The following is a 24,628-nucleotide window of genomic DNA, read 5'->3' as shown; positions in this document are numbered from 1 at the left end:
AATAGAACTGAACACCCAGGGCCAGGCGCAGAGGCTCATGCCTGTAATTCCAGCACTTTGGGAGGCCGAGGTGGGTGGATCACGAGGTCAAGAGATCGAGACCATCCTGGCCAACATGGTGAAACCCCATCTCTACTAAAAATACAAAAAATAGCCGGGCATGGTGGCACGTGCCTGTGGTCCCAGCTACTCGGGAGGCTGAGGCGGAAGAATCGCTTGAATCCAAGAGGCGAAGGTTGCAGTGAGCCGAGATTGCGCCCCGGCACTTCAGCCTGGCAATAGAGCAAGAATCTGTCTCAAAAAAAAAAAAAAAAAAAGAACTGAACACCCAGAAATAAACCCACATGTGTATGGTCAATTGATTTCTAACTCTGAATTGTGCTGAGTCAATTCAATAGGAAGTCTTCAAATAATGCTACTGGAAGCACTGGATATATACATGCAAAAAAGTGAATTCATAGCTTTATCTCATGTGATATATAAAAGTTATCTTCAGACTGAATACAGACCTAAGTATAAGAGTCAAAATTACAAAACTCTTAGAAGGAAACAGGAGTAACTCTTCATGACCTTGGATCAGGCAAACCTTTACACATAATATATACCACCACAAGACTTAATGGAAATTAAAGTTGGACTTCATGGAAATTAAAAATTAGACTTCATGGAAATTGAAAAAGTTGGTCCTCCAAATGGACCACTTTACATCTAGCAGGATGGTTATACTAAAAAAGACAGACAATAACAAGTGCTGGCAAGAATGAGGAGAAATTAAGATGCTCATATACCGCTAGTGGAAATTTAAAGTGGCCCAGCCATTTTGGAAGACAATCTGGCAGTTCATAAACAGTGAAATACGGAGTTACCATATGACCCAGCATTCCATTCCTAGATATCTACCCAAGAGAGCTGAAAAGATAAATCCACACAAAAACCTGTACATAAGGCTGGCTGTGGTGGCTCAGGCCTACAATTCCAGCACACTGGAAGGCCAATGCTGGAGGATTGTTTCACCTCAGAATTCCCTTTTTTTTTTTTGAGACCGAGTTTCGTTCTTTCACCTAGGCTGAAGTGAAGTGGCACAATCTCGGCTCACTGCAACCTCTGCCCCAAATTCAAGTGATTCTCCTGCCTCAGCCTCCTGGGTAGCTGGGATTATAGGCACCTGCCACCATGCCTGGCTACTTTTTCTGTTTGTAGTAGAGATGGGGTTTTGCCATGTTGGCCAGGCTGGTCTTGAACTCCTGACCTCAGGTAATCCACCTGCCCCAACCTCCCAAAGTGCTAGGATTACAGATATGAGCCACCACATCTGGCCCACCCCAGAGTATGAGACCAGTCTGGGCAACATGGCAAGACCCCCCTCTCTATTAAAAAACAACTACAAAAAATTAGCCAGGCTGGGGGCACGTGCCTGTGCCTGCAGGTCCAGCTATTCTGAAGGCTAAAGCAGGAAGATCAGTTGAGCCCAGGAGGTTGAGGTTGCAGTGAGCTGTGACTGTACCACTGTACTCCAGCCTGGGTGACAGAGTGAGACCGCCTCCCAGAAAAAAACCAAAAAATTTCTACACAAATGTTCATGGCAGCATTATTCATAATAGCCCTAAGTGGAAACAACCCAAATGTCCATCAACTGAAGAATAAAAAAAAAATGTGACCCATCTGTACCAAAAAAACACGTTCAGCCATGCAAAGGAATTGAGCACTAATACGCACTACAATATGAAGGAACTCTGAAAACAGTATACTAGGTGAAACACACTAGACACAAAAGGCTGCATACTGTACAATTCTGCTTATATGAAATATCCTGAATAGGCAAATCCAGAGAGAAGGCAGACGAGCGGGTGGGGGAACAAGGGATGTGGGGATACGGGCGGAGTCACTGCTAATGAGCTCCGGCTTTTCTGGGGAGGCGAAATGTGCTGTAAAATTAGACTGTGTGTAAGCAAACAGAGCAACAAAAATAAAGAAAAAACTAAAAATTACACTGTGTGATGGGTACACGGCCTTGTGAATATCCTAAACAACACTGCACGCTCTAGATGGGTGATTTGCAAGATATGTGAAGTACAGCTCAATAAAGCTGTTAAGAAAATAACATAGGCCAGGCTGGGCATGGTGGCTCACACCTGTAATTCCAGCACTTTGGGAGGCTAAGGCAGATGGATCACTCAAGGTCAGGAGTTGGAGTCCAGCCTAGCCAGCATGGTGAAACCCCATCTCTACTAAAAATACAAAAATTAGTCAGGCGTGGTGGTGCACGCCTCTAGTTCCAGCTACTGGGGTGGCTGAGGCAGAAGAATTGCTTGAACCCGGGAGGTAGAGGCTGCAGTGAGCTGAGATCATGCCATTCCACTCCAGCCTGGGTGACAGAGTGAGACTCTGTCTTAAAAAAAAAAAAAAAAAAAAGCCAGGCGCGGTGGCTCAAGCCTGTAATCCCAGCACTTTGGGAGGCCGAGGCGGGTGGATCACGAGGTCGAGGGATCGAGACCATCCTGGTCAATATGGTGAAACCCCGTCTCTACTAAAAATGCAAAAAATTAGCTGGGCATGGTGGCACGTGCCTGTAATCCCAGCTACTCAGGAGGCTGAGGCAGGAGAATTGCCTGAACCCAGGAGGCGGAGGTTGCGGTGAGCCGAGATGCGCCATTGCACTCCAGCCTGGGTAACAAGAGCGAAACTCCGTCTCAGAAAAAAAAAAAAAAAATGACAGGCTGGAAACAGTGGCTCACACATTTACTGCCGGTACTTTGGGAGGCCAAGGATGCAAAATCACCTGAGTCCAGGAGCTCCAGACCAGCCTAGACAACATAGCAAGACCCCGTCTCTACAAAAAGTAATTAGCCAGGTGTGGTGCTGCCCACCTGTAATCACAGGTACTTGGGAGTCTGAGGCTGGAGGATCGCTTGAGATCAGGAGACTGAGGCTGCAGTGAGCTGTGATCGCATCAGTGCACTCCAGCCTGGGTGACAGAGTGAGACCCTGCCTCAAAAAAGAAAAAGAGGGCTGGGCGAGGAGGCTCACGCCTGTAATCCCAGCACTTTGGGAGTCCGAGGCAGGCAGATCCCGAGGTCAAGAGCTCGAGACCATCCTGGCCAACACGGTGAAACCCCATCTCTACTAAAAATATAAAAGCCAGGTATGTTGGCAGACACCTGTAGCCCCAGCTACTCGGGAGGCTGAGGCAGGAGAATTGCTTGAACCCGGAAGGCAGAGGTTGCAAGTGAGCTGAGATCATGCCACTGCACTCCAGCCTAGCAACAGAGCAAGACACCGTCTCAAAAAAAAAGAAAGAAAGAAAAGAAAAAGAAAATGACACAGAAGGGCAGGGAGAAGCATGGTCAGGCTGAATGGCCTCTACATTTTTTTTCTGGCCGTAAAATTCTAAGCACTAGAAGGCACTTAGATCAGTCTGGGGCATGTCTGAATAGCAAAGGGTCCCTCAGACTAGGTACACCTGGGTGGGAGACAATCCCTGAACCACATGCTACAAGGGAGAGTGGGCATGGTCCATAGGCAATCCACCCCAGGATCACAGAGTGCCCAGCCTCACTCACCGAGCATGGAGCTGAGGAGCTGGTCAGGGCTGGCCTGAGTGGACATGGAACAGAGGGTGTTGAAGTATAGCCCAGAGCCCTCCCGGATGGGGCTGAGCATTGGGGGCGGTGTGTAGGGGGAGCACTGAAATAAGCCCTTCAGGAGGTGGTCCACTAGGAACACAGGCGACCGCAGGCGGCTCTGGTGGCATCCTGCAGGGCAGGGTTCCCCAGCCGTGGAGGGCAGAGCAGGGATGAACAGTGACTTGGGTGGGGGTCGCTTTTTCCGCTTCCTCTGCTGGTTGCTCTCCTTGCTGTCTCGTTCCTCCCCGTCTTTGTCTTGTCCCTGAAGAAGAAGGAGGGAGTTTAGAACCACGGGTGGCCACCTGAAGCCACTTACTGCACCACTCCGTCTCCAGGATGGAAGGAGAGCGCGAAAAGGAGACTGGCCAGAGAGAGGAAACCAGGGCACGCATGCCCGGCGTGGCCACTTCCCCACCGAGCCCTCCGCGAAGGAGGCCAGCCACACCTGGGCCAGACCTGAGGCACTGAGCCTGGCCATGATCCAGATGCCCCAGGAGAGCCCCTGACTCCGTGTGAGGACAGCCTCAACTGTTAAGATGACTGGCCCTTAAATAGGGAGATAGCCCTAAAGATACAGTGTGATGCCGACAAGAAAGAAATGCTGCTCCACCCAAATGACCCAGCCACTGACTCAGGGGACCTTCAGGTCCATGGACTCTGTCCCCAAGTCCAGCAGGAGCTTCTCCAGGTGGGGTCCTCCAGTACAGGCCGCAGAGACAAGCCCTTTAAGACGGATCACTTGTAACTCACCACGCTCTTTCTCACCTCCACAGAATCCCTCCGCTCTGCCAGCCCTACTCCTCCTCCTCCTTCAGGTCTCAGCTCCCATACCGCCCCCTCCAGGAAGCCTTCCCTTACCTCCTCAGGCTAGTTCAGGAGCCCCTGGAACTCTCTGGGCTCCCTCTACTCCCAGCCCTGCCTACTTTGGGTTATCACCATCTGGGGACAGGCCTGTCTCCTCCACTGGACTGGGAACCCTGGGAGGCAGGGCCCAGGCTACTGCGGTAACCTCTGTGTCCCCAGCACCACCCAGCACAGGGCCTGGCACAGAGGGGTGCAGTGAATGCTGAATGACTGAATTAACATGCAAACCAGCTTCTTCTGTATCAAGATTTTCCTTTTTTTTTTTAGACAGAGTCTCACTGTTGCCCAGGCTGCAGTGCAGCGGTGTGATCTCGGCTCACTGCAGAGGCTTCCTGGGTTCAAGTGATCCTCGGGCCTCAGCCTCCTGAGTAGCTGAGTTTACAGGTGCCCACCACTACGCCCGGCTAATTTTTTTGTAGTTTTAGTAGAGATGGGGTTTGACCGTGTTGCCCAAGCTGGTTTTGAACTCCTGAGCTCAGGCGATCTGCCCACCTCAGCCTCCCAAAGTGCTGGGCTTACAGGCGTGAGCCACCGCACCCGGCTTGGAGTCAAGGTTTTCTGTGGTGTCTGCTTTGGGCTTTTCCTACAGCTTCCCCCGGCAGTGGGGGCAGTGGCAGGAAGGAGGCAGACTGACAAGCACCCACCAGGGCCAGGCTCCCTATGTGTCGGGCCACTGGAACCTCAGGGACCGATAAGGGGACCACAAACAGGGCTGCAGCTGTGGGGTCCAAGGGCTTCTTGGGTTCTGAGGGACTGTGCCCGTCCCCCTCTGACCTCAGCACCTGTCTTAGCAGCTTGCAAAACTCTGTGCCGAACACCTAAACACAGAGAGAAGAGATGGCTCTTTAAGAGATAGGTAGGTGGGGAAAGGAAGAGCTGCTTCGGTGGGGGGGGGGGAAGCTGCCATGGGAAACAGCAGTGAGTCTGGGGCATGGCCTAAGTGGCACAGCTGCTGCAGCCCACGGCGATGGCCTGCCCCTGGAGAGCCGTGCAGCCTGACTCCAGCCCCCCACCCAGAGCGACTTCCCCATCCTGAGATAAGTGACACCAGTCTCGTTGACGCTCCACAGGCCTGCCAGAAACCCAGTAACCACAAAGCCACTAGTCACGCCCCTTCACCTGCAGTTCCTGCTTCCCTCGAGGTGACGGCCACTGGTCGCTGTGGAAACACATGTGGCTGTTCAGCCCTTTCTCCGTATAAAACATCTGGCTGCAGTTCTTGCAGACGTAAGTGCTCCTCGGCTCCGTCCAGTCCGTGGGACCACCGTTGTGCTGGCTACTGCAGGCAGACGTGGCAGGAGAAAAGAGTGGGAGATAGGGACTCTGCCTTTGATCACTGATTTTTTGTTTTCTTTCTTTTTTGTCTATAACTCCAATCCACTGACTACTCCTTTTTTTTTTTTTTTTTTTTTTTGAGAGGTGGTCTCACTCTGTTGCCCAGGCTGGAATGTAGTGGCATGATCTCGGCTCACTGTGACCTCTGCCTACTGGGTTCAAGTGATTTTTGTGCTTCAGCCTCCCAAGTAGCTAAGATTACGGGTTTGTGCCAATACACCTGGCTAATTTTTGTATTTTTAGTAGAGACAGAGTTTTACCACATTGGCCAGGCTGGTCTCGAACCCCGAACTCAAGTGATCCGCCCGTCTCGGCCTCCCAAAGTGCTAGGATTACAGGCATGAGCCATTGCACCGAGCCTGACTATTCTTGATAAACCCTAAAAAATGGAGGCTGTACCCTAATCCCACTAAGACTGAAAGCATCCTCCCCACTCACTTATCCTGGCCAGCACAGGAAAGCCAGAGGACTCCTGTCGGGGCACATGCAGGAGGTGGGGGGCTTCTTAACTTACCCTCCACCTGCCACGTTCTCTTCCTTCACTGGATGGGGAAGCCTGTAGATGTTTCCACCCTGAAGATGAAAATGCATCTGAAGCAACACATCAGAAATGAAGAGGCAAGGAGAGCTCAAATTACAGACTCTTAAAAGAAAACATTGGAGTAAATCTTCATGACCTTGGAGTAGACAGTGGTTTCTTAGATAAGACATGAAAGCAAAACAGACAGATTCGACTTCATCAAACTTTAAGACTTTTAGCCAGGCATCGTGGCTCATGCCTGTGATTCCAGCACTTTGGGAAGCTGAGGTGGGAGGATCGCTTCAGTCCAGGAGTTTGAGACCATCCCAGGCAACATGGCGAAACCAAACCCCATGTCTACAAAAAAATACAAAAATTAGCTGGGCATAGTGGCCTGGGCCTGTGATCCCAGTGACACAGAAGGCTGAGGTGGGAGAATCTCTTGAGCCCAGGAGTTCAAGGCTGCAGTGAGCCATGATCACACAACTTCATTCCAGCCTGAGTGACAGAGTGAGACCCTATCTCAAAAAAAACAAGAACAAAACAAAACAAAACAAAAAAAACACTTTTATCCTGCAAATGGTACCATAAATAAAATGAAAAGATAGCCCACAAAATGAGAGAATATTTGCAAGACATGCGTCAGATAAGGGGCTTGTATCCAGAATATACAGAGAACTCAAAAAATAGTAACTTGATTTTTAAAAAATAAGCCAAGAATCTGAAGAGACATTTCTTTTAGGAAGATACACAGATGGCCAATAAGCACACAGAAAGGCGTTCAACATCAGCAGCTACGGGCAAATACAAACCCAAACCACAATGAGATACCACTTCACACCCACCAGGATAGTTATACTTAAAAAAAAAAAAAAAAAAAAAACAGGGAGGCTGAGGCAGGAGAATCGCTTGAACCCGGGAGGCAGAGGTGGCAGTGAGCCAAGATTGCACCGCTGCACCCCAACCTGGTGACAGAGTGAGACTCTGTCTCAGAAAAAAAAAAAAAGAACCACAGACAATAACAAGTGTTGGTGAGGACGTGGAGAAGGTGGAGCCCTCATACTCTGGGGTGGGAAGATGAAACGGTGCAGCTGCTCAGCAAAACAGCCTAGTGGTTCCTCAGACCTAAAACGGAGAGCTGCTGTAAGACCTGGCGATTCTACTCCTAGAACACAAATCCCCGCCCAAATGTGCACATGACTGAATATTCACAGCAGCACTATATTTAAAATAGCCAAAAGGTGGAAAGAACCCAAACGTCCATCCACTGATGAATGGACAAATCAAACGCAGCCTTATCCATCCAACAGAGCGCCACTCGGCCACGGAAAGGAGTGCAGCTCTGCCAATTGCCACCCCTTGGATGAGCCTGGAAAATGTCACACTGAGTGAAGGAAGCCAGAAAAGAAAGCCATAGAGGGCATTATTCCACTCACATGCAACATCCAGAACAGACACACCCACAGAAACAGAAAGGAGACTCATGGCTGCCAGGGGCTGGGAGGAGGGTGAGACTATGGATGACGACTAAGAAATGTGGGGTTCCTTTTGGGGAGATGAAACTTCTGGAAAGAGTGGTGATGGCTGCACAATCTTGTGAATATACTACAAATTACTCAATGCTATACTTTAAAATGGTGTATTCACGCTGGGTAAGGTGGCACACATTTGTAATCCCAGCACTTTGGGAGGCCGAGGCAGGTGGATCACAAGGTCAGGAATTCAAGACCAACCTGGCCAAGGTGGTGAAACCCCATATCTCTTAAAAATACAAAAATCAGCCAGGCGTGGTGGTGGGCACCTGTAATCCCAGCTACTCAGGAGACTGAGGCAGAGAATTGCTTGAATCCAGGAGGCGAAGGTTGCAGTGAGCTGAGATTGTGCCACTGCACTCCAGCCTGGGTGACAGAGTAAGACTCCATCTCAAATAAATAAATAAATTTTAAAGATAAAATAAAATGTTACATTTGGCTCAGCACAGTAGCTCATGCCTGTAATCCCAACAATTAGAAGGCCAAGATGAGAGGATTGCTTGAGCCCAGAGGTTCCAGACCAGGCTGGGAAACATAGCGAGACCACCCCCACCTCTAAAAAAATAAAATGGTGCATTTTATGGCACCTGAATAATAAAGCTGTTAATAAAACAAAAATAAGGCAGCTCTGGTATAATGGGAAGCTACTCAGCCTCCCAAGTACCTGGGACCACAGGTGAGTGCCACCATGCCCAGCTAACTGTTTAAAATTTTGGTAGAGACGGTGTTTTGCCATGTTGCCTAGGCGAGACCTGGAGTCTGGAGTCCTGACTGAGCTCTTCAGACCAGGCTCTCCAAGCATAGTGTCTGGAGGAACCTGTGCATGATTATCAATGTGCTGAAATGCGGGGTACGCAGCAGGTACCAACTTGTGCTCGTGGAAACCATGACACACAATCAGAAAACATGTGGCCATTTCAAGCAGGAATATTTAAAAGAAGGAGCTCCTCTGAAGCGTCTAAAAAGGCAAATCCGAAAGTAAACGAAAGAAAAAAAAAAAAAACGAGCAAAAAAGGCTTAGTGAGATAAAAGTGTTTCGAACAACTCTGGAATACCCTCATTTATTATTATTATTATTTTTGAGACAGGGTCTTACTCTTTCACTCAGGCTGGAGTGCAGTGGCACAATCTCAGCTCAGCGAAACTTCTACCTCCCAGGTTCGAGCGATTCTCCCACCTCAGCCTCCATAGTAGCTGGGACCAGAGGTTTGCACCACCATGCCCAGCTAATTTTTAAAAATTTTGGTAGAGACAGGGTTTTGCCATGTTGCCCAGGCTGGTCTCAAACACCTGAGCTCGGCCGGGCGCAGTGGCTCAAGCCTGTAATCCCAGCACTTTGGGAGGCCGAGGCGGGTGGATCACGAGGTCGAGAGATCGAGACCATCCTGGTCAACATGGTGAAACCCCGTCTCTATTAAAAATACAAAAAATTAGCTGGGCATGGTGGCACGTGCCTGTAATCCCAGCTACTCAGGAGGCTGAGGCAGGAGAATTGCCTGAACCCAGGAGGTGGAGGTTGCGGTGAGCCGAGATCGCGCCATTGCACTCCAGCCTGGGTAACAAGAGCGAAACTCCATCTCAAAAAAACAAAAAACAAAAAAACAAACAAAAAAAAACACACACACACACAAAAACACCTGAGCTCAAGGTGTCTTCCCAATTCAGCCTCCCAAAGGGCTGGAATTACAGATGTAAGCCACCTCACCTGGCCTCATTCTGGTCTTTTTTTTTTTTTTTTTAGTGGGGGAAACCACAATTTCTCGAATTTCTTCCTCTGTAAAATTGCATCTGGGGATTCACTTCGATGAAATAAAATGCCTGGACAACTAACAAATGCAGAGGAAACTCACTCCACTCTGGTTAGGCCACGTGAGAGAGAGAGCTGGTACCTGGATTCTGCTGAATATTGTCAGCTTGGATGTGGAGTCTCGGGAGGGATCTGCCGGAGGCCCGGCCGACGAGAAGGAAGCCATGGCTACCTGGCTCGGAGAAGCCGCACAGCATATATCCATCTTCACCTTCTCCTTCCGGAAGCCGGAGAATCGCTGGGCCCTGGGGTTGCCCAGGAGCCGGTAGCTTCCGCCCCGGGAGCCGGCTGGGCCCTTCTCACCTTTCGTGGTCCCTGACGCTGTGCCATTCTCAGCAGGGGCCTGCTTCCCTGGCAGCGGGGCTCCGGGTGGCTCCTCCCCACCTAACTGGGTCTGCCGTTGGCCTGCGGAGGCTGTGGGGGAGAAGATGTCCCCCAGCTCCAAGGTCCCTTTCGAGGATCGCAAGTGCTTGGCCAGAGAAGATATTTCTGGATTCCTGGAAGGGTCCAGAGACGGCACTGCAAGGGGCGTTGGAACCGGGGCCACTTTCAGTACCCCTTTTGCGTCTCGTCTCGAGCTGCCGGGGGAGGCCTCTCTGGGAACCCCGGACGTGGTTTTTCTCCTGCGGGCCGGGGAGCCCTCTGCCTCCAGGTTTCCAGGGCCGGCGTGGACAGAGTCAACAGCAGGAGTCAGAGGAGGGGGCTGCTGCGGCCATGGCCCCTGCAGCGGCTTCAGAGCAGCCGGCTTACCCTCGGGTGCGGGGAGCTGGGAGGAGGCTGCGGCCACCTGGGTGTGGGAGAAGATCCGCTGGGACTTGGTGATCATCTGGAACACCTGCATCTGCTCGTGGCTCACCAGAGGCTCCTGCGACTTGAGGAAGAGCTGGCGGAAGAGTGGCGTGGCATCCGCCGGGAGCCCCCCTGGCTTCTGGGCCTCCAGGAGGCCAGCTTCCCCAGGGTTCTGGCACAGGAAAGAGTCGCAGTCGAACTTGCTCTTCTTGGGGGCCCAGGGGTCATCTTCCCCGCTGGCAGGCCTGGGGTCACTCGGGGCCTCCCCGGAGGCCTTCAGGAGCGGGGGAGGGAAGGGCAGCGCATCCTCCAGGCAGCCACTGGGGCCGTGCGGGGGCTCCTCCGATGGGGCGGCGCTGCTGGTCCCCGGGCCAGACTCGGAACCTTCCCGTGACAGCACGGCGGGGGGCTTGTGGACAACAAACACGTTGTTGCCTTTGCTTTTGGGGCAGCCCGGCAGGTTCCGGAGCCACTGGAAGCCGTGGCTCGATGACTGGGAACTGGCAGGGACCGTCTGGCCTCGGAAGAGAGGCAGGCAGGCGGGCACGGAACCGCCCTCCGGCCAGCCCTCCGCGGTGGACAGGGCCTGGAGCAGCGCGGGATCTGGCTCCGGCGGGTCGGGTGCGCAGTTCTCAGCGGCTCTGGAATTAGGGGCGGTGAACACGTCAGCGGCTGGCTCCTTTTGCGGTAGGCGAGGCTCCTCCGGAAGCTCGGTGTCCAGCTCTGCAGGAGCCGCGGCGGGGTCGGCTGGGGTGCAGGAGGAAGACCCTGAGGAGGCGGGGCAGGGACAGGCCGTGTTCCTCCCTTCGCTATCTGAAGCCCCCACCAGGGCCGGGCCAGGAGAAGGGGTCTTCTGGTGGACGATGCTGCTCACGATGCGGCGGAGGAGGTCCCGGTGGGGCAGGAGGGAGCCAGGGGACCTGGCCTCCGGGGGCACCAGGGACCGCAGACTGCTGGGGGGCGGCTGGCCAGCAGACTCGTGGGCGTGAGGGGAGTCTCCGCAGGCCTCCTCCTCTGGGGGGGCTTCCTTCAAGATGCACAGGCCGTGCTGGACCTCGTAGTGCCGGCGCAGAGAGCGGTAGTCGCAGTAGCTCTTGCTGCAGCCCTGCTCGATGCACACGAAGGGCTTTGTCTTCTGGTGGGTGAGCATGTGCCCGGTCCTAGAGCCAGACACAAAGAGGGGTGTCAGCGGGTCGCCTGGGACCGTGCTTTCTGCCGTAGGACCCCGACGGCCCCTAGAGTCTGTAGTGCAGCTGCACCACAATGCAGAAATTGTACTCAGCCCCCACGAGGGAAGACCACCGGGCAAACCCTCCTTCTGTCAAAGCCACCTGGCAGGAGAGCTCCTCTCCCTCACCTTTAAGCAAACCCCTTACAGAAGAGTAAAAAAAAAAATCCAGCGGGGCTCAGTGGCTCATGCCTGTAACCCCAGCACTTTGGGAGGCTGAGGCGGGTGGATCATCTGAGATAAGGAGTTTGAGACCAGCCTGACCAACATGATAAATCCTGTCCACCAAAAATACAAAAAATTAGCTGGGTGTGGTAGCACATGCCTGTAATCCCAGCTACTGGGGAGGCTGAGGCAGGAGAATCACTTGAACCCAGAAGGTGAAGGTTGCAGTGAGCTGAGATCACGCCACTGCACTCCAGCCTGGGCAACAGAGCTAGACTCTATCTCAATAAAAACAAATAAATAAATAAAATTTTAAAAAATGATTAAAACATCCACTGAGGCCAGATTAGACTTCGCAGGAGTGGGTTCCCAAGGAAGACACAAAGCTCCACAGCTGCTCCTCAAGGCCTCTGGGCGCAGCTGAACAGTAAGTTTTGAAAAAACACCATTCACTCCTTGGAAGTTCACAATGCACAGCATCAAATTTAATTAATTAATTAGTTAATTTTTTGTTTTTGAGATGGAGGCTTACTCTGTTGCCCAGGCTGGAGTGCAGTGGCATGATCCCGGCTCACTGCAACCTCCACCTTCCAGGCTCAAAAGATACTTGTGTCTCAGCCTCTTGAGTAGCTGGGACTACAGGTTCGAACCACCACACCCAGCTAATTTTTGTATTTTTAGTAGAGACAGGGTTTCGCCATGTTGGCCAGGCTGGTCTTGAACTCCTGACCTCAAGTGATCTGCCGACCTCAGCCTCCCAAAGTGCTGGGATTACAGGCGTGAGCCACTACACCCAGCTCACAGTAGCAAATTTAAAAGCCACACAGAGAGAGACCTGTTTAACTTTCAGTGTCTCTCAAGCTTATTTGCCCAGAGAACTGTTTTTGGTTTTATTTTCAAAAAGCCCCTAAAAGCATTCCTGAGAACCAGAATTCTGCAGAAGAGACTGAAGGAGATGCTGACTTGGGGACGATCGTTCCTTTAACAAAGGAGTCTGTGCCTTACCGTCCGAGACCCCTAAGAAGATGCTACCTGGAACGCCCCCACAAGAAAGGAGCCAATTTACAGAGGCCCAATCCATTGAAACTTTATAGAGTCAAGCAGCCAAATGTGCCTATAGTCTCTGCAAACAGAAATGCATGTAAATATGTATTCTATCACACCTACCTCTGCCTGAACACATTATAAACATAAGCAGAGCAGTGCCTCACCCTCTGGGCCCCCCACAGCCCCACTCTGGACAGTCCTAGTCAATGTGGAGGAAACCATAGTCTTTCCCCAAAAGCTCACCCTCGGCCTCCGTCTGAGGGAAGCAACAGAGATGGAATCAGGAGACCTAAGTTCTATCCCAGCTGTTACCAACTTGTGACATGAGTAAATCAGCTCCTTTTCCTGGGTGGGTGTGGGTGAGAGGATAAGATGAATGGATTAGTCAAAGCCCCCTATGAAAGAGAGGGACCCAGTAAGAATGCACGGTATTTTCAACTCTCACTTGCAGGTGTCCTGGTTTGAAAAAAGTCTGTCTTTCCTTCCTCCACAGGCAAGACAAGCTTTTCGTTTCCAAGACATGAAGTGTTGGCTTATGCCTGTAATCCCACCACTTTGGGAGGCCGAGTTGGGTGGACCACTTGAGGTCAAGAGTTCTAGACCCCTGGCCAACATGGTGAAACCCCATCTCTACTAAAAATACAAAAATTAGCCGGGTGTGGTAGTGCATGCCTGCAGTGCCAGCTACTCAAGAGGCTGAGGCAGGAGAATCACTTAAACCTGGGAGGCGGAGCTGCAGTCAGCTGTGATCACACCACTGCACTCCAGCCTGGGTGACAAAGTCAGACTGTCTCAAACAAAACAAAACAAACAAACAAACAAACAAAAAACGGAAATTTTGCTCCTGATACTTTCTAAGTCAAAGCGTAAAAGGAACAGAATGAGTTTTTTAAAAAAAGAAAATACAAGGGTTAATGCTCCATTGCCATATTCTGGAAGCAGGCATCTCATCTTTCATTTCCCATGCTATCCCAACACACACGGAATGCAGATCTGTTTTCCTCAGACACCTACCAGAGACTCAGGACACGGCTCTATAAAGTTAGCCCAACTCCTCCCATGACACAATTGCCTCAGGAACCAACCGTTAGGCGTTTTTAACCCACAAGGGGCCCTTCTGCAAACAGGAGCAGAGGCTTCCACACAAGTGTGAATTTAAGGGCTGGGAAGAGTGATCTGTTGGGGCAACTCCCATGTGAGAAGAACGCAGTGGGCCAGGCGCAGTGGCTCACACCTGTAATCCCAGCACTTTGGGAGGCTGAGACAGGTGGATCACTTGAGGTCAGGAGTGACCAGCCTGGCCAACATGGTGAAACCCTGTCTCTACTAAAAATAATACAAAAATTACCTGGGCATGGTTGTGGGCACCTGTAATCCCAGCTACTCATGAGGCTGAGGTAGGAGAATTGCTTGAACCTGGGAGGCAGAGGTTGCAGTGAGCGGAGATCATGCTGCACTTCAGCCTGGGTGACAGAGTGAGACTTCGTCTCAAAAAAAAAAGTGGCTGTGGCTGAGCAGAGGTTATACATGTCTGGAAGAGCCAACAGAGGATGAGGCAGGTTGATCTCAGGAAGACGACTATAGGAAGACGACTCAGGAACGCGTGGCCACCCCCAGCCCCTGAGCAGACGTGTTTCTGACCCGACTCTACGTACAGGTGGTCCTGGCGCTTGAAGGCCTTGCTGCAGATTTTGCAGACGTGCTTCCTCTCCTGACTGTGCGTCAGGTAGTGCTTGCTCAGAGAGCTGGCGCTGCTGAACAGCTTCCCGCACAGGCTGCAGTCCAGAAGCGGGTGCTGAGGGGAACTGTGCTGCCGCTTTCCTTTCCGGGCGCTCCCCGAGGTGGCCCTTCCTCCATCGTCAGCCTCTTTAGCCTTCAGCACGCCTAGGCCCAGGTCTAAACAGAGGGAGAAAGCACAGGTTATATGCAGCCGGGGCAACCAAGCACAAAGCGGGGCCAAGGCACTCCACATCTCTTAGAACCATGGTGGCCTTGCAATGTCTCACAAGAACTCTTGCTCTGACCTCAGCAGCTTTCCACACAAAGGAAACAAGGGTCAGGAGCAAGTGAGGGGAATGGAAGCCCTGCAATACAGCACCCGGACCTGGTGCCACACGTGCAGGGACAGGCTGAAGCCCTTCCAGAGCATCGTGACCACGATGAGCAGGGCTTTATGACCATGCCATCACCGGTTCTCTTGGAAGGACAATCAGAAATATACTCTCCAAATCCTTGGAAAAGTGGAAATCCTTTCACACACCCAGCCAATTCTATTTGTGTGTTTTTCGCATAAGGAAATAAATGTAGCTTTGTACACAGATCTAGCTGCAAGTGAGTAAACTGCCATATTGCTTTTCCTGGTGAAATGTTTGAAACAACTTAATATCTGGGCCGGGCGCAGTGGCTCACACCTGTAATCCAGCACTTTGGGAGGCCGAGGCAAGTGGATCATTTGAGGTCAGGAGTTCAGGACCAGCCTGGCCAACATGGTAAAACCCTGTCTCTGCCAAAACTACAAAAATTAGCCGGGCATGGTAGTGTGCGCCTGTAATCCCAGCTACTTGAGCGGCTGAGGCCGCTGAAAATCATTTCAGCCTGGGAGGCTGAGGGTGCAGTGAGCCAAGATTGCGCCACTGCGCTCTAGCCTGGGCAACAGAGCGAGACTCCGTCTCAAAAAAGAAAACCAGGAATATCTCTCCAGTGCTTTGGTCTATGAAGTGTGTTTACAACAGTTTCTTCTTTTGCTTTACTCTAGAGGGAGGCAGAGAAGATATTACTGTCTACCTGCTCTATGGATGAAGACACTGGGGTCTAGGAACGTCTTGACAACCCAAGATCAGAAGGGAGAGCACACCAGTTCCCTCTGGAAAAGCGAAATGAGCCTCGAGGATGTGGTAATGGGAAGGAAAGTCGTCATAAATGCTAATATCTGCCCACACATCACACAAAAATTAAGGATATCCCCAAATACCTAAGTTTCTGAACATTATTCCCTAGAATGAGGGTTCTGCTTCGTTTACTAAGAATTGGGGGCTGGGCATGGTGGCTCATGCCTATAATTCCAGCATTTTGGGAGGCTAAGGTGGGAGGATCACTTGAGGTCAGGAGTTCGAGACCAGCCTGGCCAACATGGTCAAACCCTGTCTCTACTAAAAATACAAAAATTAGCCAGGCGTGGTGGCAGGTGCCTGTAATCCCAGCTACTCAGGAGGCTGAGGCTGGAGAATTGCTTGAACCTGGAAGTTGCAGTGAACTGAGATTGCACCACTGCACTCCAGCCTGGGAGAGAGTGAGACTCCAACAACAACAACAAAAAATTGGGGAATAATTCCCAAGGCGGAAAAAAATAGTGACTGTTCCCTAAGTCACCTGTAGGAGGGAAAACTTTTGTTAACCAGTCCACGCAGAATCAGTCCCTCGCGCCACAGTAACGGCCCAACAGCCCGCAGGGCCCTTCTACCCAGGTGACGGTCTCACCTTGTAAGGATGCCTGAGGCTCCGAGTCTGCATACTCTTCCAGCAGCTTCACAGAATCACTGTCCTTCCCCGAATAGGACACGGTGTCTAAGTTGTCCTCAAGCGCCTCACTGGGCATGTCAGGTGTTGGGAGGCTGGGGTCCGAGTCCAAACCACTCAGGCCAGCGTAGAGCAGGTCTCGAGGGCTGGGACCCAGAGCCCGGCTGAGGGTGTCACTGCAGTGGAGCCCTGGGCTCTCGGAAAACGAAGGGAGGTGCATTTCTGATGGGAGGGTACCCTCGTCCCCAAGGCTGCACTGGTCCATGGCTCTCCACTGCCAGGTCTTGGCCAAGAGCTACTGTCCAGATAAGCAGAACCGTGTAAGGAGACAGGGAGGAGAGAGCCCTTGATGGCAACTAATTCCTGAAAATAAAGCAGGAAGAATGCAGGTTATGAGGGGGCAAAACAGCACGGTGGGCAGAGCGTGGACTTGCAATTCAAGCAGACCTTGGTCGATCTGGGTCTCTTCTCTGCCACATGACAGCCATGTGACTTTGAGCAAGTCACTTAAGCTCCATGAGCCCCAGGTGCCTCATCTGTAAATTGGACCTACAGGTACCTCCTTCACTAGGTTGTTGTAAGGAATAAATAAAAGTACTTCCAGTGACATGGTGGACTGAACTAACGTCTTCCTCCAGCTATAAACGTAGACATGTATGACAAAAGATCATTTTTTAACACCTGGCCTAGGTCAAAAGGCAGGAAAAAAATCCCAAGTGCCAGTAGCAACAAGACAGCTCAGTGCTGGAGGTGTAAGCTCACATAGGCCCCAGGGGAAAATCAGAATCAGCTACAGGGCCTAGAGCCATTTGTCCAATACGGCAGCCACTAGTTCCATGTGGCTATGAAGTACTTGATAGCTCTTTTTTTCCTATTATTTTTTACAGATATCAAATCAAAAATTGATAATTTCTAAGATACAGGGTCTCACTCTGTTGCCCATGCTGGTCTCGAATTCCTGGCCTCAAGCAATCCTCCCACCTTGGCCTCCCAAAGTGCTGGGATCATAGGCATACCCCAATGCACATGGTCGTGTGAAGCTCTTGAAATGTGACTGCCCCAAACTGAGACATGCTGGGAGTGTAAAATACAGCCTGGATTTGGAAGACTCAGTAACAAAAACATGTAAATTTAGTAAGTTTCTATATAGATTAAATGTGGAATGATAATATTTTTTCTCTTTTTTTTTTTTTTTTTTTTTTTTGAGACGGAGTCTCGCACTGTCACCTGGGCTGGAGTGCAGTGGCACGATCTCAGCTCACTGCAACCTCTGCCTCCTGGGTTCAAGTGATTCTCCTGCCTCAGACTCCTGAGTAGCTGGGATTATAGGCACACACCACCATACCTGGCTAATTTTTAAATCTTTAATGGAGATGGGGTTTCACCATGTTGCCCAGGCTGGTCTTAAACTCCTGACCTCAGGTGATCTGCCCACCTCAGCCTCCCAAATTGTTGGGATTACAGGCATGAGCCACCATGCCCGGCCTGGAATGATAATATGTTTAATATAATGAGCTAAATGCAACATGTTATTAAAGTTAATGTCATCTGCTTACCTTTTTAATGTGGCTTCTGGGAAATTTTAAATTCTGTATGGCTCATATTATGTATTATAGAATGCTGCCCTGCAGGCTAGGAGCTGGGATGACAATAGACACGTGGGAAAGGGAAACAGGGCCTCCAGTTCCCAGGACACGGAGGCCTGGGGCCCTGGAAGAGCTGAACAATCCACAGGAAAACTAAATAAATGAAAACCTGCATGCAACCCTAGAAAAGCACCCCCAAGAACTAAAGAAAAACAGGACAATGAAAAATGACAAAGCCGAGCACTCTACAAGTCTACCAGAAGAATGACAAATAGCCTGATAGCAAACTTCTCAACAGAAACAAGCCTAGAACATAACAATATCATCAACTGACTCAGGAAAAGTCAGCCAGCACAGCGCTCAACATACAAGCATGAGGGAGGGAGGGAGGGAGGGAGGAGGCTGGGTGCCATGGCTCACACCTGTAACTCCAACACTTTGAGAGGCAGAGGAAGGAAGATTGCTTGAGGCCAAGAGTATGAGACCAGCTTGGGCAACACAGCAAGACTGGCTTCTACAAAAAATTAAAATATTTAATTTTTATTAATAAATTAAATACCACCAGGTGTGGTGGCGTCTATCTATAGTCCCAGCTATGCCGAAGGCTGAGGCAGGAGGATCACTTCAGCCTGGGAGCTTATAGACTTTTACCCACAAGGCCTAAGAATCTACCTTACAGACCTTGGTCCAGAAAATGACCAAAAGTTTTGAGTCATTTGGAAAAAAGGAAGAGGTAATGATAACTTCATACTTTTAAGTCTGCACACTAAAAGAATCTAAGTATAATCACCCAGAGAAGAAAAATAAACCACGTAATATCTAAACTAGTAGAATTCATTCCCCCCAAAATGGGGTAGGGGAGCAGGGTTTGCTTTAAAATACTGTAAGGAAAAGAGAGAGAAAAAAGACTCAGGATTGTAATTAGGAATTAAAGGAGACACATCACGAATGACCTTAGAAAAAATAAAAAGGATTACAAAAGAATACTATAAACAACTGTATTCAGATAATTAACAAGTTAGAGAACCTAAGATACATTAACTTAGTTATTTAAATTAGATACAACAAATTACATAACAGATTAAAATGGGGAAATTGATAGAAAGATACAAATTACCAAAACTGACTCAAGAAGAAACAGAATTTCTGAATGGACTCGTGAGAAAAAGACTGGGCCAGGCACAGTGGCTCATGCCTGTAATCCCAGCACTTTGGGAGGCCAAGGCAGGCAGATCACTGGAGGTCTGGAGTTTGAGACCAGCCTGGCCAATATGGTGAAACCCCATCTCTACCGAAACTACAAAAATTAGCTGGGCGTGATGGTGGGTGCCTGTAATCTCAGCTACTCAGGAGGCTGAGGCACGAGAAGCACTTGAGCCGGGGAGGCGGAGGTTGCAGTGAGCCGAGATCGTACCGCCGCACTCCAGCCTGGGTGACAGAGTGAAACTCCATGTCAAAAAGAAAGAAAAAGACTGAATTAGTAATTTTAAAACTCCCCATATATGTTGCCATAGAAACACCAAAAAAAAAATCAACTTTATCAAAACTCTGGAAAGCAGTCAAAGGTTTATAGCAACCAAGCAAATCCTAAGAAAAAGATGACTGATGTTAAAAAAAGAAAAGAAAAGAAAAAAAAGGCTAGGCCCAGTAGCTCACGCCTGTATTCCCAGCACTTTGGGAGGCCAAGGTTGGTAGATCACCTGAGGCCAGGAGTTTGAGAGCAGCTCGGCCAACATGGTGAAACCCTGTCTCTACTAAAAATATAAAAATTAGCCAGGCATGATAGCTCACGCCTGTAGTCCCAGCTACTTGGGACGCTGAGGCAGAAGAATCGCTTAAACCTGGGAGGTGTAAGTTGTAGTGAACTGAGATTGTGCCACTGCACTCCATCCTGGGCAACAGAGCACGACTCCATCTCAAAAAAAAAAAAAAAAAAAAAAAAAAAGTGAGTGTAACCCAGTGGGAGAGCTTTGTGGCATATTTAACTTACCCCTGCCCCATCCCTACTCCCTGGTTCAGCAGTGGTCTTGAAGGCAGCAGCCCATGTTTCTGGTGTGGGTTCCTGGTGCTGGAGGGAACAGAGAGGATCTGTTTTCAAAGAACAGTGGTTGTCTGTCTGTCTGACCTGTCGGTGGCTCCCTGAAAGCCCAGTGCAGCAAAGGTCTTGCCTTTTTTGTGCTTAACTGGGAGCTCTCTGGGGTGCAGAGTGGCTACCGGCAGGGCGTTTGTTGGAACCATTAAAATCAAATGAACTAGACACTGCAGCCTGGCGCAAAGGATATTGACGGGCAAACAACTGACTTGCCAAAAGCCAGGGAGGAAAAGTTGGGAAGTTACATACTTTGGAGAAATAAAGGCTTTGAAAAATGAGCCACACATGGTGGCTCATGCCTGCTGTGCCAGCATTTTGGGAGGACGATGCAGGCGGATCACCTGACATCAAGAGTTTGAGACCAGCCTGGCTAATATGGCGAAACCCTGTCTCTACTAAAAACACAAAAATTAGCTGGGCATGGTGGTAGGTGCCTGTAATTCCAGCTATCCAGGAAGCCGAAGCAGGAGAATCACTTGAATCTGGGAGGTGGTGGATGCAGTGAGCCGAGATTGCGCCACTGCACTCCAGACTGGGTGACAAGGGCAAAACTCCATCTCAAAAAAAAAAAAAGTCCACACTGGCAGTTTCTTATAAACCCAAATATAATATTTTTTCTGCATATATATGATGATGATGATGATGTGTGTGTGTGTGTGTGTGTATATATATATATATATATATATATATATATACATATAAAATCTTATGTGATCCAGCAACTACACTCCTAGGCATCCACCCAACTGAGCTGAACACTTCGGTCCACACAAAAGCCTGCACACACACGTTTCTAGCAGCTTTGTTCAGAACTGCCCAAAACTGGAAGCAATCAAGACATCCCTCAATAGGTGAACAGATCAACAAACTGTGGAACATCCAGACAATGGAATGTTCTTCAGCAATAGAAAGCAATAAGCTATCAAGCCACAAAATGACATGGAGGAAACTTTTTTTTTTTTTTTTTTTTTTTAGACAGAGTATTGCTCTGTCGCCCAGGCTGGAGTACAGTGGCACAACCTTGGCTCACCACAACCTCCGCATCTTAGATTCAAGTAATTCTCCTGCCCTCTGCCTCCTGAGTAGCTGGGATTACAGGCGCATGCCAACATGCCCAGCTAATTTTTTTCTTTTTTTTAGTAGAGACGGGGTTTCACCATGTTGGTCAGGCTGAGCCTGACTCTTCACCTCAGGTGATCTACCTGCCTCAGCCACCCAAAGTGCTGGGATTATAGGTGTGAGCCACTGTGCCTGGCTGTGAGCCACCGTGCCCAGCTGCAGGAAGCTTAAATGCATACTGCTAAGTGAAAGAAGCCAGTATGAAAAGACTACATACTAAAAAAAAAAAAAAGAAAAAGAAAAGAAAAGAAAGAAGAAAACACCACATACTATGAAATTCCAACTACATAACATTCTAGAAAAGGCAAAACTTTAGAGACAGTAGAAAGATCAGCAGTTGTGGGCTTGGAGGGTGAGGAGTGAAACTATTTTGCATGATAATCTAATGGTATATACAAGACATTATACCATAGTCAAAACCCACAGAACTATACAACACAGAGAGTGAGCTCTGGCTGGGCGTGGTGGCTCACGCCTGTAATCCCAACACACTTTGGCCTGAGAGTTTGACACCAGCCTGGGTAACAAAGTCAGACCCTGCCTCTACGGAAAAAATTCTTTTTAAAATTAGCCAGGCGTGGTGGCATGTGCTTGTGGTTTCAGCTACTTGGGAGGCTGAGGTGGATGGATCGCTTGAGCCCAAGAGTTGGAGGCTGCAGTGAGCTATGATTGTGCCACTGCACTCCAGCCTGGGGAACAGAGTGAGACTCCGTCTCAAAATAATTAATTATTGGCCGGGCGCGGTGGCTCAAGCCTGTAATCCCAGCACTTTGGGAGGCCAAGGTGGGTGGATCACGAGGTCAAGAGATCGAGACCATCCTGGTCAACATGGTGAAACCCCGTCTCTACTAAAGATACAAAAATTAGCTGGGCATGGTGGCGCACGCCTGTAGTCCCAGCTACTAGGGAGGCTGAGGCAGGAGAATTGCTTGAACCCAGGGGGCGGAGGTTGCGGTGAGCCGAGATCGTGCCATTGCACTCCAGCCTGGGTAACAAGAGCAAAACCCCGTCTCAAAATAAATAAATAAATAAATAAATAAATAAATAAATATTAAAACCAGAAAATAAAAAAATAAAAAAGAATAAAACCCAAACAAATAAAAAAAAAGAGCTTCCACATATTCCTGGGAATTTAGGCAGCATCTCAGGGTGGGCACACGCTGGGGCAGACTGGAGGAGACTCCCAAGCGCTCACCTCTGGCTGACCTTTGCTCTGAGCAGGCAGAGAGTCAAAGCGAAGGTAGAGCTGTTAACCACCTGCCTGAGTGTGGAAGGAGTGCCCAGCTGCAACTACCGGGAGTTTTTGTTTTCTGGGTTTTGTTTGTTTGTTTGTTTCTTGTTTTTTCTCCAGGAGTTTAAGACAATTTCTGCTAAGTCATTAGCTGATCACTAAACTAACAGAACAGTCTACTGACCACACCCCACAAAGAACACAGTGTTTGCAAAAATAACTTAGAAAAACCAATAAACAAACAGTTACAACCCATAATCAGCAGCAACAACCAAGCCCGAGGGCAGGGAAGAAGGGAAGAGTCCCATTCCCAGAGTTACCAGACTGTACTATACAAAATGTCCAGTTTACAGGATGGGCGTGGTGGCTCACCCCTGTAATCTCAGCACTTTGGGAGGCTGAGGCAGGAAGATCACCTGAGGTCAGGAGTTCAAGAACAGCCTTGACAACATAGCAAAACCCCGTCTCTACTAAAAATACTAAAACTTAGCTGGATATGGTGGTGGGTGTCTGCAATCCCAGCTACTTGAGAGGCTGAGGCAGGAGAATCACTTGATCCCAATAAGCTGAGGCTGCAGTGAACCGAGATTGAGTCACCGCACTCCAGTCTGGGTGACAGAGTGAGACCGAGTCTCCAAAAAAACCAAAAACAGGCCAGGCGCAGTGGCTCACACCTGTAATCCCTGCATTTTGGGAGGTGCAGGAGGGTGGCTCACTTGAGGTCAGGAGTTCAAGACCAGCCTGGCCAACATGGTAAAACCCTGTCTCTACTAAAAATACAAACATTATCTGGGTGTGGTGCTGTGCACCTGTAATCCCAGCTACTTGGGAGGCTGAGGCAGGAGAATGACTTGAATCCAAGTTGAGATTGCGCCACTACACTCTAGCCTCAGTGGGTGAATCGCTTGAGCCCAAGAGTTGGAGGCTCCTGGGGTCAGGAGTTCAAGACCATCTTGACCAACATGGTGATACTCGGTCTCTATTAAAATATAACATTAGCTGGGCGTGATGCCAGGCACCTGTAATCCCAGTTACTTGGAGGCTGACGCAGGAGAATCGCTTGAACCCAGTGGGTGGAGGCTGCAGTGAGCTGAGATCACGTCACTACACTCCAGCCTGGGCAACAGAGTGAGACTCCTTTAAATTAAAAAAAAAAAGAAATGCTTCATGACTCACTGAACAAATCCAGTAGTGCCTATTGGAATAACGCGAGTTTGGGACTAGATTTCTAGGCCACCTTTTTCTGCTTTCTAAGAACTTTTCATGTAGATACGTATGAGAACTGCTACACCTGCGATGTCTGCATTGTATGGTATGTGCCTACCTGCCTGTCTGCGTGTATGCAGCCTAATGAAGCAGCACAAAGTTACAGTCAGATACAGGTCCGTAAGCCCATATGACAACTCTGGGACCCAAATGAGTTTCAGAATTTGCAGGGGTTTTAGAAGGGTAAATCAATGCATACACTGTATTTTACATAACCTCCAGTGGGGTTTGGGGCAGTGCCTGCTAACCAATTCATGATTTCTGCATCATCACCTCTGTCCACTCAGCGCACATGAAATAAAGGCCATGAAAAGCAAAGTGTAGGGCCACGTGTGGCCACCAGAGGAGATTTGAGATGCCTCCGGATTCTCAGAGTTTTTGGGGTTTCCAAAAAATCAGAGAGAGGACTGTGGATCTGTAAGCCAGATTCCGATTCCACCAATTCCAGTTTCTGCTACAGTGCTGCTATAAACTGTTTCAGTACTCCATGGGGAGAAAACCCCATCTCTTCCTGCATCTCCCCATAAGAAAAACAAGTGAGGCCGGGCGCAGTGGCTCACGCCTGTAATCCCAGCACTTTGGGAGGCCAAGGCAGGTGGATCACGAGGTCAAGAGATCGAGACCATCCTGGTCAACATGGTGAAACCCCGTTTCTACCAAAAATACAAAAAATTAGCTGGGCATGGTGGTGTGTGCCTGTGATCCCAGCTACTCAGGAGGCTGAGGCAGGAGAACTGCCTGAACCCAGGAGGCAGAGGTTGCGGTGAGCTGAGATCGTGCCATTGTACTCCAGCCTGGGTAACAAGAGCGAAACTCCATCTCAAAAAAAAAAAAAAAAAGAAAAGAAAAGAAAAACAAGTGAATAAAAATCATATATATATATATATATATTTTTTTTTTTTTTTTTT

The 24,628-nt window shown here is 49.5% G+C and overlaps 1 protein-coding gene across 2 annotated transcripts in view; it reads right to left on the bottom strand.

The window, feature by feature from the left end:
• The window catches only part of ZNF541 (zinc finger protein 541), a 29,698-nt gene extending 12,871 nt beyond the window's left edge, over positions 1 to 16,827 (bottom strand). Inside the window, exons 1-7 of one of the 2 annotated variants that reach the window (XM_074386132.1) lie at positions 16,388 to 16,827; positions 14,566 to 14,806; positions 9,764 to 11,630; positions 6,337 to 6,395; positions 5,607 to 5,766; positions 5,132 to 5,305; positions 3,561 to 3,885 (exon numbers count right to left, since the gene is read on the bottom strand). In XM_074386132.1, the coding sequence (XP_074242233.1) occupies positions 3,561 to 3,885; positions 5,132 to 5,305; positions 5,607 to 5,766; positions 6,337 to 6,395; positions 9,764 to 11,630; positions 14,566 to 14,806; positions 16,388 to 16,691 (3,130 nt within the window). In that variant the 5' untranslated portion in view covers positions 16,692 to 16,827. Of the gene's footprint in view, positions 1 to 3,560; positions 3,886 to 5,131; positions 5,306 to 5,606; positions 5,767 to 6,336; positions 6,414 to 9,763; positions 11,631 to 14,565; positions 14,807 to 16,387 lie in introns of both variants that reach the window. The other variant, XM_010351012.3, reaches the window with a different exon arrangement.
• Between the last annotated feature and the right edge of the window lie 7,801 nt (positions 16,828 to 24,628).

The sequence above is a fragment of the Saimiri boliviensis genome, chromosome 14, assembly GCF_048565385.1.
Source record: "Saimiri boliviensis isolate mSaiBol1 chromosome 14, mSaiBol1.pri, whole genome shotgun sequence".
In the NCBI taxonomy this organism is placed as follows: Eukaryota; Metazoa; Chordata; class Mammalia; order Primates; family Cebidae; genus Saimiri; species Saimiri boliviensis.
The sequence above is the reverse complement of the archived record's forward strand: the minus strand, read 5'-3'. Positions and strand labels throughout refer to the sequence as shown.